This window comes from Leptodactylus fuscus, chromosome 5 (genome assembly GCF_031893055.1).
Source record: "Leptodactylus fuscus isolate aLepFus1 chromosome 5, aLepFus1.hap2, whole genome shotgun sequence".
Classification (NCBI taxonomy): Eukaryota; Metazoa; Chordata; class Amphibia; order Anura; family Leptodactylidae; genus Leptodactylus; species Leptodactylus fuscus.
The window spans coordinates 97,951,577-97,963,586 of NC_134269.1; the positions used below are offsets into that span (position 1 = coordinate 97,951,577).

Genomic DNA, 12,010 nt, shown 5'->3' on the forward strand with positions numbered 1-12,010 from the left:
CATAAATGAAACGTAGGCATTACGGTTATTCATTGTGCTGATCGGTGGAAGGTCCTCAAAGTTATCTTTAAGCACAGACAAATTTGCATTTGTCCATTTTCTTGACATCTTTAAAGCTGTGTACTACATTTTCAATTACAACACATCAGACAAAGATAAGAGAGTTGTGGCCATGGAGGGGCAGATCCTCCTAATGACTGTTTTGATAAAAAACATCCATCATGTGTTACAGCCACTGTGGCTTGAATAATTGTTTTATGCAAGTGGGACTTAAACTACCCTTGTTCACTATGCAGAAACCGTATGCACACACACTTAAAGTGTATGGCATAGGTGCAGATCATGTTCTATGAGTTCAAATCATGATCACTGCTAATCCAATATTGTTAAAGCTAGTTTCTCTCCATACCAACTTTTATATAGTTTAAGGGGGGAGTAACACACAAATGAAAGTGGCAATCTACAGTTTAACTGGCATGTGGCTTGAGAAATTACATAATGTGAAGATAAGGAAGTGACTTACTTAATGTTGTCTTCCTGCTCTGCAAATTCTTCGTCATTAAAACCAAACTGGTCAACAAAATTAGAGGTCATCTGTTGAACTTGGTAGTCTGAAAAAGCCTGAAATCCAGAAACAAAGGTCAAACAAACAGCAGTTTAAAAGGTTTACAAATGGACAATATAAAAAGGGCAGTGAGAATTCTAAGAACACAAAGCAGTAATAATAGATATTCATTTTAATAAAAGGCAAAACATATGTTCTGGGATATTCTGTATATAGCTATACACTCTGGGAAATGTGATAAAAACGTTGTGGAACCCAATGATATGAACCAGAAGGACAACCTACCTGCTGCACAGACAATTCATTAGGAAAAGCACTGTCAATATCTTCATCTTCACTGGATGAACGTAGATGATGGGTGTTCACCTATAAATTGCAATTAAATACGATATGATAAAAGTACCTGAAAATGCATAATGCCATATCTGAGGCAAAGGAAGAAAAAATGGGTATGTAAATAATGCACAGAAGACACATTTCAAGTATACAAAACATACTACAGTATAATGATCTGAATATGACACAATAACGTATGCTACTCAGGTAAAAAATAACTTAATGAGTAATGAGATGGTAATTTTACCAAGTCCACAGTGTTCCTTCTGTTTGTTTCAGTCAATGTCTCCTCAACAAAGATTTCCCACTTGCCCCTGCAGTCCTCAGAAAGTTCTAGGGAGATAAAAAGGGAGCAACATAACATTTGAACATGTTACTTTCAATGTTACTTATAAGTTATGGAATAACTTCATGATTGGTGAGAGCCTGACTGCACAGACACTCACTGATCCTGAAAATGGGGATCCAGTTCTCCTTTCCTAAAGGAGGACCTGTTTAGCCTGTCCCTTCAGGTCAGCGAAATCAGACTCTCATTCTCAGGATCGGTGGGGGTCTAAGCAGTCAGATATCCACCAATCATGATTTATCCTCTATAGGGTATAAATTATATATTAAAGGGGTTCTGCCAACCTTATACATTTAAAGCCACTTGCCTAGGTGGCTTTCCAACATAAAAGATAGCACATAACTATTACATTATACATTTTTTAGAGGTACCCAGAATCACCCAAAAGCAGAAAATCACATGAAACAGCATACCAGTTAAATCGCTTGCCGCTCTGGCAGCCCTGCTTTGGTGGTTTGGTATAGTCCTTCAGTGACTATACTACATACATTATTCAAGTGACTGCTGAAGCCTGTGATTGGCTGTACTGGTCACAGGAACAACGTACATGACAATTTACTGTGGTGCCAGTAGGACCGCTGCAGCAGCTCAGTAGTTAATGGGAAAGTACTTTTAATTTATGCAAGTTTCTCAAAATCCCACTTATATCAATTAAGCTCAGCAAAATATTTTATCCAACAATATTTTCTTTGGGTTTATGTACACAAGAGCAATTACTCAGGATAAATATAAAATCACTCACTACTTCCTGTAATAAGATGCAGCCTGTATTTTTGGATTTCTAATTAAAGTGAAAGTTGTTTTTGTTTTTTTTTATAATACTGATGGCCTATGCTAAGGTTAGATCACATCAATAGCATACATGCTATTTTCGACTTGTGTTCCTTTATGTAAAACTTTTGTAAACCTCCAGTGCCTTGGAATTCTATCCTTAGGATTAGCCATCAATATTAGATCAGAAGGGGCGGAAGGACAGGGAGTCCAATAAACCAAATAAAACACACCTGCCATCAAAATATGCTGCCCTAGCTAAGGACAGTATTCTATCATGAGATATTATACAAAATGGTTAAAAAAAAGGATATTGTATATTAGCTTACAAAAAATAATTCAGCAACCGATGTGACTGAGAGCCACATCTACAGTATATAATGTGTCATAATAAGTAAGAATAGCTACGTAAAAGCATTACCTGTAATAAAGTCACTGATCTGTGCTTGAATAGGCCCTTTCTCCATATTCTGTACAACTGCATTGGCAATACGAGTTAGATGACCCATGTTTCCCCTCCTCATTCCTCCCTCAGCCCTGCATACAAATACAGTTAGAACATCACTTCCAAGGTAAGCTGGCATACACAGAAGCAGAGAAAATGCACTCACCCATCTCACAATGCAACAAAAAAAAAAAAAGTTTTGAAGAAGACTAAATGCATAAATGTAATACTATAATGAATTGTAAGAAATGGCCAAGATATAGTAGGTATTATTTAACATAAGCAAATGGCCAAACTGTATTTATGACACAACAAATATATTTGACCATCGGAAATACTGAAAAGCAAATATGATAAGTTGTAACACTATTTCTAGTACTCACTGAATCTTGTCATTTGTTTCCCATGCATCCAATATTCTTTGAACCAAGCCACACTCATGAAAGAGCTGAAAGAGGTATAAATGTTTTTGGGTGTTATTTTTTACTTTACAGAGATGACGAATCACATAATGGTTTGCTTGGTGCAGCTTAATGTAACACTATGGCATTTATTACTAATACAAGATACTCATCAAAGCAGTTTCAAAATCTGTTGAAGCCAATGCTGTCAGCTATGTATTATTAAAGAGGACCTTTCACCATTTTGCCCACAGGCAGTTCTATATACTGCCGGAAAGCTGACAGTGCGCTGAGCTCAGCGCACTGTCGGCTTTCCCGATCTGTGCCCGGTGTGAAGAGCTTACGGTCCGGTACCGTAGCTCTTCTATGGTCAGAAGGGCGTTTCTGACAGTCAGTCAGAGACGTCCTTCTTCACAGCACAGCTAATCGCGCTGTGCTGTGAGAGCCGGGAGGAACTCCCCCCTCCCTCCCTGATAATGCTCGTCTATGGACAAGTACTGCGAGCAGAGAGTTCCTCCCGGCTCTCACAGCACAGCACGATTGGCTGTGCTGTGAAGAAGGATGTCTATGACTGACTGTCAGAAACGCCCTTCTGACCATAGAAGAGCTACGGTACCGGACCGTAAGCTCTTCACACCGGGCACAGATCGGGAAAGCCGACAGTGCGCTGAACTCAGCGCACTGTCAGCTTTCCGGCAGTATATAGAACTGCCTGTGGGCAAAATGGTGAAAGGTCCTCTTTAAATATACCTTACAGGACCATCCTCTGAGAGGATGATGTCATCACAGGTCCTGAAAGGGTAACAAACTGGAAAGTAATTAGGACATGGTGACCTGACTGTGGGAGAGGGTCACAGTCAATGAGTACAATACAGGGGACAGAGCTTTCTGCTCCTGGGAGTGGCTCTGTGCAGCCAATCAGTGTAGGGTAAACTGCTGGCTCCCCCCTGCCCAAGCGATCAGGTTTTTATGGCCTTTCCATTTTTAGGTCAGACTAGAACATTTCCAACGTATTTTTTTTAGTGGCAAGAACCAGTAGAGAAATAGATTTTAAGACAAATTTGCAAACCGTTTAAAAATAAAAACTGATTGAGTACAAAAAGGATTCCAAATGATTACATAGTGGATACCCGAATCTGTCTTTTTAGATGGATAGTCAATGGATGTCAGTTTGTGGTCAGTTTTTGTCCATTTTTGACCAATCTGCTTTTTATTTCCTTTTTCCTTCTTCATTCTGAGCATGCGCAGAGGGAAAATGGATTACAAAACGGAAACAGATGACTATCCGTCATAATCAGTTTGCATTCAGCCTTCAATAGACCTCAATGTTAAAAAAAACAAAAAAAAAAACCAAAAAAAAAAAACCTTTTGAGGCGGTTTATTGTGTATCTTTGGTTTTTGTATGGACACAAAGTCCAGCAAGTCTGACTTTGGTCTTCCTTCAAAAGAGTGGATACACGGCGGAAAGGCTCAAAATGTACACCTGCAGATAGTTTTAAAAATCCATTGAAATTAATGGGTTTTTAAACAAACCATTACCAATAGTTTTTCTGATCTTAAAGGGGTTGGCCACTTTCAGACCAATATTGACAAACAAATGTACAATAAAAAGATATATAATTTTCCAATATACTTTCTGTATCAATTCCTCACAGTTTTCTAGATTTTGGCTTGCTGTCATTCATTCTGTTACCTCTAGAGGATAAAACTCTGACCATGGTCATGTGATGAGCACACAGGTGTACAACTGATTACCAGGCAGATGTCTGATTATTGTGCTGTGACTGTAACGAGCGTCAATCGGCACTCTCACACCAGCAGGCTAAAGACTGCCACATGCAATGGTAGACCATGGCTGTCTGTGGATTACGGGCCCAGTGCACAGACTGGCCAACAGGATCAGAAGCCATGCCATGTTAAAACCTCGGCTTAAACAGCCCCACTGAGAAAAGTAGCTGAGGCAAGGAGGAGTGTAACAGCGGTCCTTGAGTCAGAAGGTTAATCGGCAGAGAAAGGAAGAGGCCGTGGGCGACTGCCGGCAGGAACATGAGATATGCGAACCAGGCCTGGTGGGCCAGTCCAGAGACACCAAGATGGTGAAACTACCTTGGTCCTGAGCTTCATAAAGTCCGAGGAAAAAGAGGAGGGAACAGGCAAAGAAAGCAGAAGTCCGATCAGGAAATCACAAGAGCGGCGTCAGTGGTGGGCCGAAGCGACCACACTCCCAGGTCGAAACTACCTCAGCCTAGGGTGGCTGCCACCCTATGGTCCAACATCTGGAAGGTGGAATACCGAAATAGCTAGAACGAGACGCCCTACCCACCGAAGAGAGCGCGAGGCGTCCAGAAGGTGTTCCTGAGCTAACTACAGCAGAAAGTTTAAGTAGGTGACCATGGAGGAGCTGCCAGTCAGGAGACTGAAAGATGGCCCCCAGTTCTAGAAGTAGATCTGGAGGAGGGCCCTGCTATGGAATGCAGGTCCTGAACAAGGATCACTGGCCAGGAGATTGGCTGCAGGGAATAACCTGTGAAGAGAGAGGGAGGATGGAATCCCTCTGAGAGCGGTGTCAGGCAGAAGCAGGCAAGGAGTGTGATTCTGAGGTCTAACATTGGCTATCTCTGATTGGAGCTCTGAATCACACCCTCTGCCTAACACTGCCCTCCTAACATTACACAGTTTAAATAACACATCAGGCACCAAAACTATCTGCGTTTGCTGTTTGGAAAAGGTGGGGTCTAGAGAGAAAATTCCAACTGTGCTGGAATCAGTGGAGCAGTACCTATTAACAGATACTAAAAACTTGAATTGGTGGAGGCAGTGAAAGGTCCTCTTGAAGTAATTCATTATCAGCAAAAAAATCAATACCAGACTAACGACAAGACCTTGTAGAGCTGATTCCACACTTTCCAAAGATTCCTTGTCAATGGTTCCATGCAACTTCATATTCATGAAAATCAGTGTTTTTTTTCTTATGCAAATTAGCTATAAAGGTGCTTAAGGTGTGTGGATTCATGCTCTGTTTTACATAGCCAGCCCTGGCAGGAGAAGATACACCCCTAAAGCCCTTTTCCGTTATTATGCATAAGAATAAAAAACTAATTTTCATGAAAACGAAGCTGCATGATAGATTTAGTAAGGTATCTTTGGAAAGTGTAAAAAAAAAGTTGAACGGGATCATTAATTTTATACTGATTTTCCTACTGACAGACTCCCTTTAAGAAAGTAATAATCTCTATCATACAGACAGTGTTTTAGGATTAGTATTCTGGCTTACATGTGTAATCATAAGATTCTCTTGTTCAGGTTTGCAACTGTCAGAATTTTCAGTGTTCCCATTTGGTGCCTCCAAGTTTTTCTCCTCCATAGCTCCATAACTTTTTCCATTTTTCAAAGAGTGAGTTAGGATTGCTGCTATGCACATCTCCACCTGGATGTGTAGAAAATTATTCCAAGTGTACCTAAAAAATAAGTCCTGCAAAAACATGGAAAGAGAAATTCAAGAACTATACACACATTTTTTGTGAGTTCTTAAAGGGGTTTTCCGGGGGAAACCATTTTTAAATAAAAAGTAAAAAGGTCTGTGTTATTAATGTTAATGGGTTAATAAGTGCACCCATATAATTTTAGCAGTGTTTTGAGTGATTTCTGGGTTTCTCTGGGAAGGCCTAGAATCTTCTTCATTTGTTTTCATGGTGTGTAGCTTCCTGCTGCAATGCGTTCTGGTAGTTGTAAGCTCTCACACCAACTCCACTCCCCCCCCCCCCCCAACACCCCCTCCCTATCTCCGAAGCTATTCCTCCCAGTGCTAGCCTTTCCTAACTCAATCAGCCCAACTGCACCACCCACCCTATTAAACTTTACCTGTCTTCCTTCTGCGGAGAACGTGCAGCACTGTACCATAGTCTTCAATACATCTCTATTGCGCAGACTCCCAGCTTGCGCAATAGAGATGTATTGTTGGCTTCAGCGCTAAGCCAGAGTACTGGCTCTATTGCGAATGCTGACATCATCGAAGGAGGAGGAACCGTTCCCCGGGGAAGGAAGCCTAGATAGGAAGAAGATGGGTAAATATGCTGGTGTGGATGAGGTAGGAGTAGTAGTGACAATCCACTTCCAGAAATGGGGAAGCGGATCGTCACCGGATAGTCAAAAAATGGATATGGTAAATAGGTATTTTTGATTAATAATGTAATTTAGAAAGTAGGAGGGGAGAGGGTGTTTAGATTAGTGTAGGGTTTTTATATTATCTCGGACAACCCCTTTAAGGAAATTGAGGTTGCAAACAGTATAGAACATTTTATCTGATTTAACACACGGTGCTATTTTTTAATCATTATTGCATGCTCTAACTGCAGCAATATCTAAAACAGGTTACTATGCAGTTCACTAGTAAACTAATGGCTATGAAATTGAAGACCTCTTGTTTACCAGCATGCTAAAGTATAGTATAAATGTGCTGCTCATTACTGCAATTAAGAAAAGCACTGTGTGAATCCAGCCAAAACAAGCTCTCTAAATATTACCAAAAGGCATAAGAATTGTGATTGTTCATTCTGTGCCATCTACTAAAAAACTGTGTTGAGGAACAGGCATTGAAAGAATCTGTGCCCGTAATGAGTTCCAATTAACAATGTGCAAGCTGATCGGTTGAAGCCTCCCATGCTCCATTTTCTCCTGCAGCGAGGCCTTAGATGCCGCGCTCTCAGCAGGAATGACCTGCTGCCAGAGCTTCCTCTGTCCGGTGGACCTTGACCTGACCATACCAGGCTTGAAGTTCCAGGTGAACATGAGGGAATACTGATACCGGACTTCTGGTGCTGTCCTGCCCTCTCCCGACTCAGAGGCGCTATCTGAGACTGATTGGCCATAACTGACTGCCTCTCATGCTGACCCGGCTGCTGGTGCTCCCAGAAGACCCAGCACCCCTCTGGCTCACACAATACCACCCCCTTCCCCCGAGCATCTTTCTCCAAGGTCTCCATAACAGCCCTGTACCAACATGGCTGCCCAGGAGGACCAGCTTCAGCACTAGCAATGCCTTTCCTCAGGAAAATGGGGTAACGTCACCTGGCAGTACACTCCCTATGCTGATCCTGATCCGCCATGAGCATTTGATAACTGGTCTATGCAAAGAACCTTGCCTGTCTGACCCTCCCGGCATTTCTCTTGCCAACACACTGGGAAAACTTCACTGCCTCAGTGCCCAATTTAATACAGTTCTCACAAAAGCAGACATGGAGTCGTACGTTGCCCATTTGGAGCAGCCTTATAAAACAGAACTGTCTACCATCCGTACTACTGTTTGACATCTAGACAACAGGGTAAAAACCATTGAGGCTTCCTCTACCACCTTCTCTGACAGAAAATCTGCTCAGGTTGCTTGATTTGCAAACTCACTCCTTCCAACTTCAATATCTGGCTGACACCATAGATGACTTGAAGAACCGCAAAATATGCAACAACATATGTGTCCGGGACCTCTGCGAATCCATTTGAACCTCAACAGCTTGAGACGACTTTACACTCTGTCTTCAACTACCTCCTAGAGACCCCTCCAGACTCACCCCTAGAACTTGATTGTGCCCACCTTTCCTTGGGCCCACGTGCACCTGACCCTGATAACCCGTGGAACGGAATCAGCAGAGTTCACTGCTACCAACAAAAAGAGGCCATTATGTGGAGGGCCTGTGACTTGGGCAAGTGCTCTTCCAGGATCATCAGCTGTCATTTATACCTGACCTGCCTCATCTTACAGTGGTTAAAAGATGTGCTCTTGAGCCTCTCCTGGATATCCTGATCTGTAACCACATCCCTTACACCTGAGGCTTTCCTTTTCGGCCACAGGTGCACAAAAAGGGGAGGCTCAATTCTTTCACCCATTTTAGCAATGTTTCAACTTTTTCTGCTGCCCTTGTCATCCCCTCAGTGTAAATACTGACCTAACCTGCCGGCTCAGTCATTTGTGACCTCATTTCTCGCTTGGGCTTTTTTGCACTACTGTGTAGTGTGAACTTTTAGCTTATTAGCCTATCCCCACCTTTTCTTGGGAGAGGATCTCTTCCTACCCCACTTAGAGCTTTTCCTGTCTCCCCCCTCTCTTTCCTACCTCTCTTTGTCCTTGTCAACTGTAGTTAGTATCTCTCCTCTGCATCTGATCTCCTTTGTTTCTTCCCTTCCCTACCTGTTCTTCCTGGATACGGCTTCGGTAACTTTTTGCTCACTCAACACTAAGTTCCTTAGGCTAAGTTCACACGTAAATATGCGTGTGCATATTCTGTTGTGGCTGCCGTTGCAGTGCATGGCATCCCGTCGCGGCTTTCCACTCCGTATTAGGTCCAAATTAATGGGCCTAGTCTGGAGGGTGCTGTCGCGAGGCAGACACCACGGCTGAGTCAGCCGCGGAATCCGCCTGAAGAAAGGGCAGCTCGTTTCTACATAGACCAAAAATTGTGAAGGGGTGAATTATGGCGTGGATTCCGTGCCAAAATCCGCCCTCTCTTGCCCCACGTGAACGGGGCCTATATGTGAATCTTTAACCAAAAATAGTAGGTCCGCACTCCTCGGGTTCCATAAAATATAACTTTTAATAAACCATTAAAAACTCACACAACATAGAACACTTTGTGAAAAAAGTAGGAAAAAGACACATAGTGTTTAAAACCGCCGACGCGTTTCGAAGCTTAACAGCTCCTTAGTCATGGCCATGACTAAGGAGCTGTTAAGCTTCGAAACGCGTCGGCGGTTTTAAACACTATGTGTCTTTTTCCTACTTTTTTCACAAAGTGTTCTATGTTGTGTGAGTTTTTAATGGTTTATTAAAAGTTATATTTTATGGAACCCGAGGAGTGCGGACCTACTATTTTTGGTTAAAGATTCAGCTGTGGAGTTGCCTCATTCAGTCCGGAGGTTAAAGGCCGTGCACCCGGAGGGTTATCCTGGAGCTTACTCATATGGTGAGATCGAGACTTTTTTCTTTTGCATTTGTGAAATATATAGGGGCCTATATGTCCTTCATAGGAGGAATCAGATCCTCTATCAATTGCATAAAAATCGCTTACATATATTGATTTTGTAGGAGACCTACTTCAGAAAGAATTATGTTCTGGACATCCGTAATAGACAATACCAGTCCAGGATCCACAGCATCAACCCAACTGAGAAGTCTAAAGGAGCCTCTATTGCTCTGCACAGATCTCTTCAGTACGAGGTGCTGGACACAATGCTTGAAGCTGAGGGAAGATTTGTTTTTCTGAAGTGGCACAGTGGTAGTGGAAGACACCTACCTCCCCAACCCTCAGAAGATGACCTAATGTAAGACCCTACTAAGTAAATTGTCTAAGTTTAGCGAGGGTGTTGTGGTTCTAGGAGGCGGCTTTAACTTTGTACTCATCCCGGTTGTGGACTCTGCACCACCCCTCATGCCTCCTCCTCTCCCTCACAATTACTATTCCCCTGCTCACGGTTCCTATGGTCATCTTGATTACATTCTAATCAGCTATTATAACCTTTGCTGGTCCCAAGTGGCCTAGATCAGTACCGCTATATAGTTACCTGAAGTTCCATACTCTAACGTATCATAACTATGAAGGGAGGCAGGCCTCCCAGACCCCTACCTATACTACCAGTCTGCGGTCCTCCTGCATTTACTCACTGCCGATACAGGTGTCTGGACAAACAATGGTTGTCCATTGAAGCAGACCTGCTCTCCGTACATCTCCCTTCCTTGATGTGGATCACAGTCCACTTCATCTGAAACCTCTTGGATGCATGATTCTCTCCACACACTGCCTATCCCTTTGAGATTCTGTGACCCAAAATAGTTGCTCATCCCATCGTTTTTTGCGCTGGGTTAACTGAGACGAAGTGCGTCTAGGCCATGTCTCTGGGACCGTACCCGTCTCTTTCTTTGCACAAATGTAGGCCTCTAACCCTGACCTCCCCTATTCCGGTTGGAGTACCTTCAAGCATTTCTGTTGACATAAAGTTGTAAAGTCAGTACTGTAAAAATCCAGCTGTTTAGGACCTCACTGCACCATAATCTCCTAAGATTCAGTGAGTTTCATTTATTCAGCGTTTGTCCCCATACAGGCCGTTTCATGGATGGAATATAGTTAGTGTTGGTCAAAAGTATTGGCACCCCTGCAATTCTGTCAGATAATACTCATTTTCTTCCATAAAATGATTGCAAGCACAAACTCTTTGGTATTAATATCTTCGTTTATTTTGCTTGCAATGAAAAAACACAAAAAAGAATTTTAAAAAAAGTCAAATCATTGATCATTTTATACAAAACTCCAAAAATGGGCTGGACAAAAGTATTGGCACCCTCAGCCTAATACTTGGTAGCACAACCTTTAGACAAAATAACTGCGAACAACCGCTTCAATGCTCTGCTGGAATTTTAGACCATTCTTCTTTGGCAAACTGCTCCAGGTCCCTGAGATTTGAAGGGTGCCTTCTCCAAACTGCCATTTTGAGATCTCTCCACAGGTGTTCTATGGGATTCAGGTCTGGACTCATTGTTGGCCACTTTACAAGTCTCCAGTGCTTTCTCTCAAACCATTTTCTAGTGCTTTTTGAAGTGTGGGTCATTGTCCTACTGGAAGACCCATGACCTCTGAGGGAGACCCAGCTTTCTCACACTGGGCCCTACATTATGCTGCAAAATTTGTTGGTAGTCTTCAGACTTCATAATGCCATGCACACGGTCAAGCAGTCCAGTGCCAGAGGCAGCAAAGCAACCCCAAAACATCAGGGAACCTCCGCCATGTTTGACTGTAGGGACCGTGTTATTTTCTTTGAAGGCCTCTTTTTTTTCCCTGTAAACTCTATGTTGATGCCTTTTCCCAAAAAGCTCTACTTTTGCCTCATCTGACCAGAGACAATTCTTCCAAAACGTTTTTGGCTTTCTCAGGTAAGTTTTGGCAAACTCCAGCCTGGCTTTTTTATGTCTCTGGGTAAGAAGTGGGGTCTTCCTGGGTATCCTACCATACAGTCTCTTTTCATTCAGACGCCGACGGATAGTACGGGTTGACACTGTTGTACCCTTGGACTGCAGGGCAGCTTGAACTTGTTTGGATGTTAGTCGAGGTTCTTTATCCACCATCCGCACAATCTTGCATTAAAATCTCTCGTCAATTTTTCTT

The 12,010-nt window shown here is 42.7% G+C and overlaps 1 protein-coding gene across 5 annotated transcripts in view; it reads right to left on the reverse strand.

Annotated features, from left to right (window-relative positions):
• The window catches only part of PPP6R2 (protein phosphatase 6 regulatory subunit 2), a 95,208-nt gene that overhangs the window by 37,920 nt on the left and 45,278 nt on the right, over positions 1-12,010 (reverse strand). For all 5 annotated transcript variants that reach the window (XM_075273810.1, XM_075273808.1, XM_075273809.1 and 2 more), the window contains exons 11-16: positions 6,139-6,336; positions 2,847-2,911; positions 2,440-2,555; positions 1,149-1,234; positions 851-931; positions 524-621 (exon numbers count right to left, since the gene is read on the reverse strand). In XM_075273810.1, the coding sequence (XP_075129911.1) occupies positions 524-621; positions 851-931; positions 1,149-1,234; positions 2,440-2,555; positions 2,847-2,911; positions 6,139-6,336 (644 nt within the window). The remainder of the gene's footprint in view (positions 1-523; positions 622-850; positions 932-1,148; positions 1,235-2,439; positions 2,556-2,846; positions 2,912-6,138; positions 6,337-12,010) is intronic.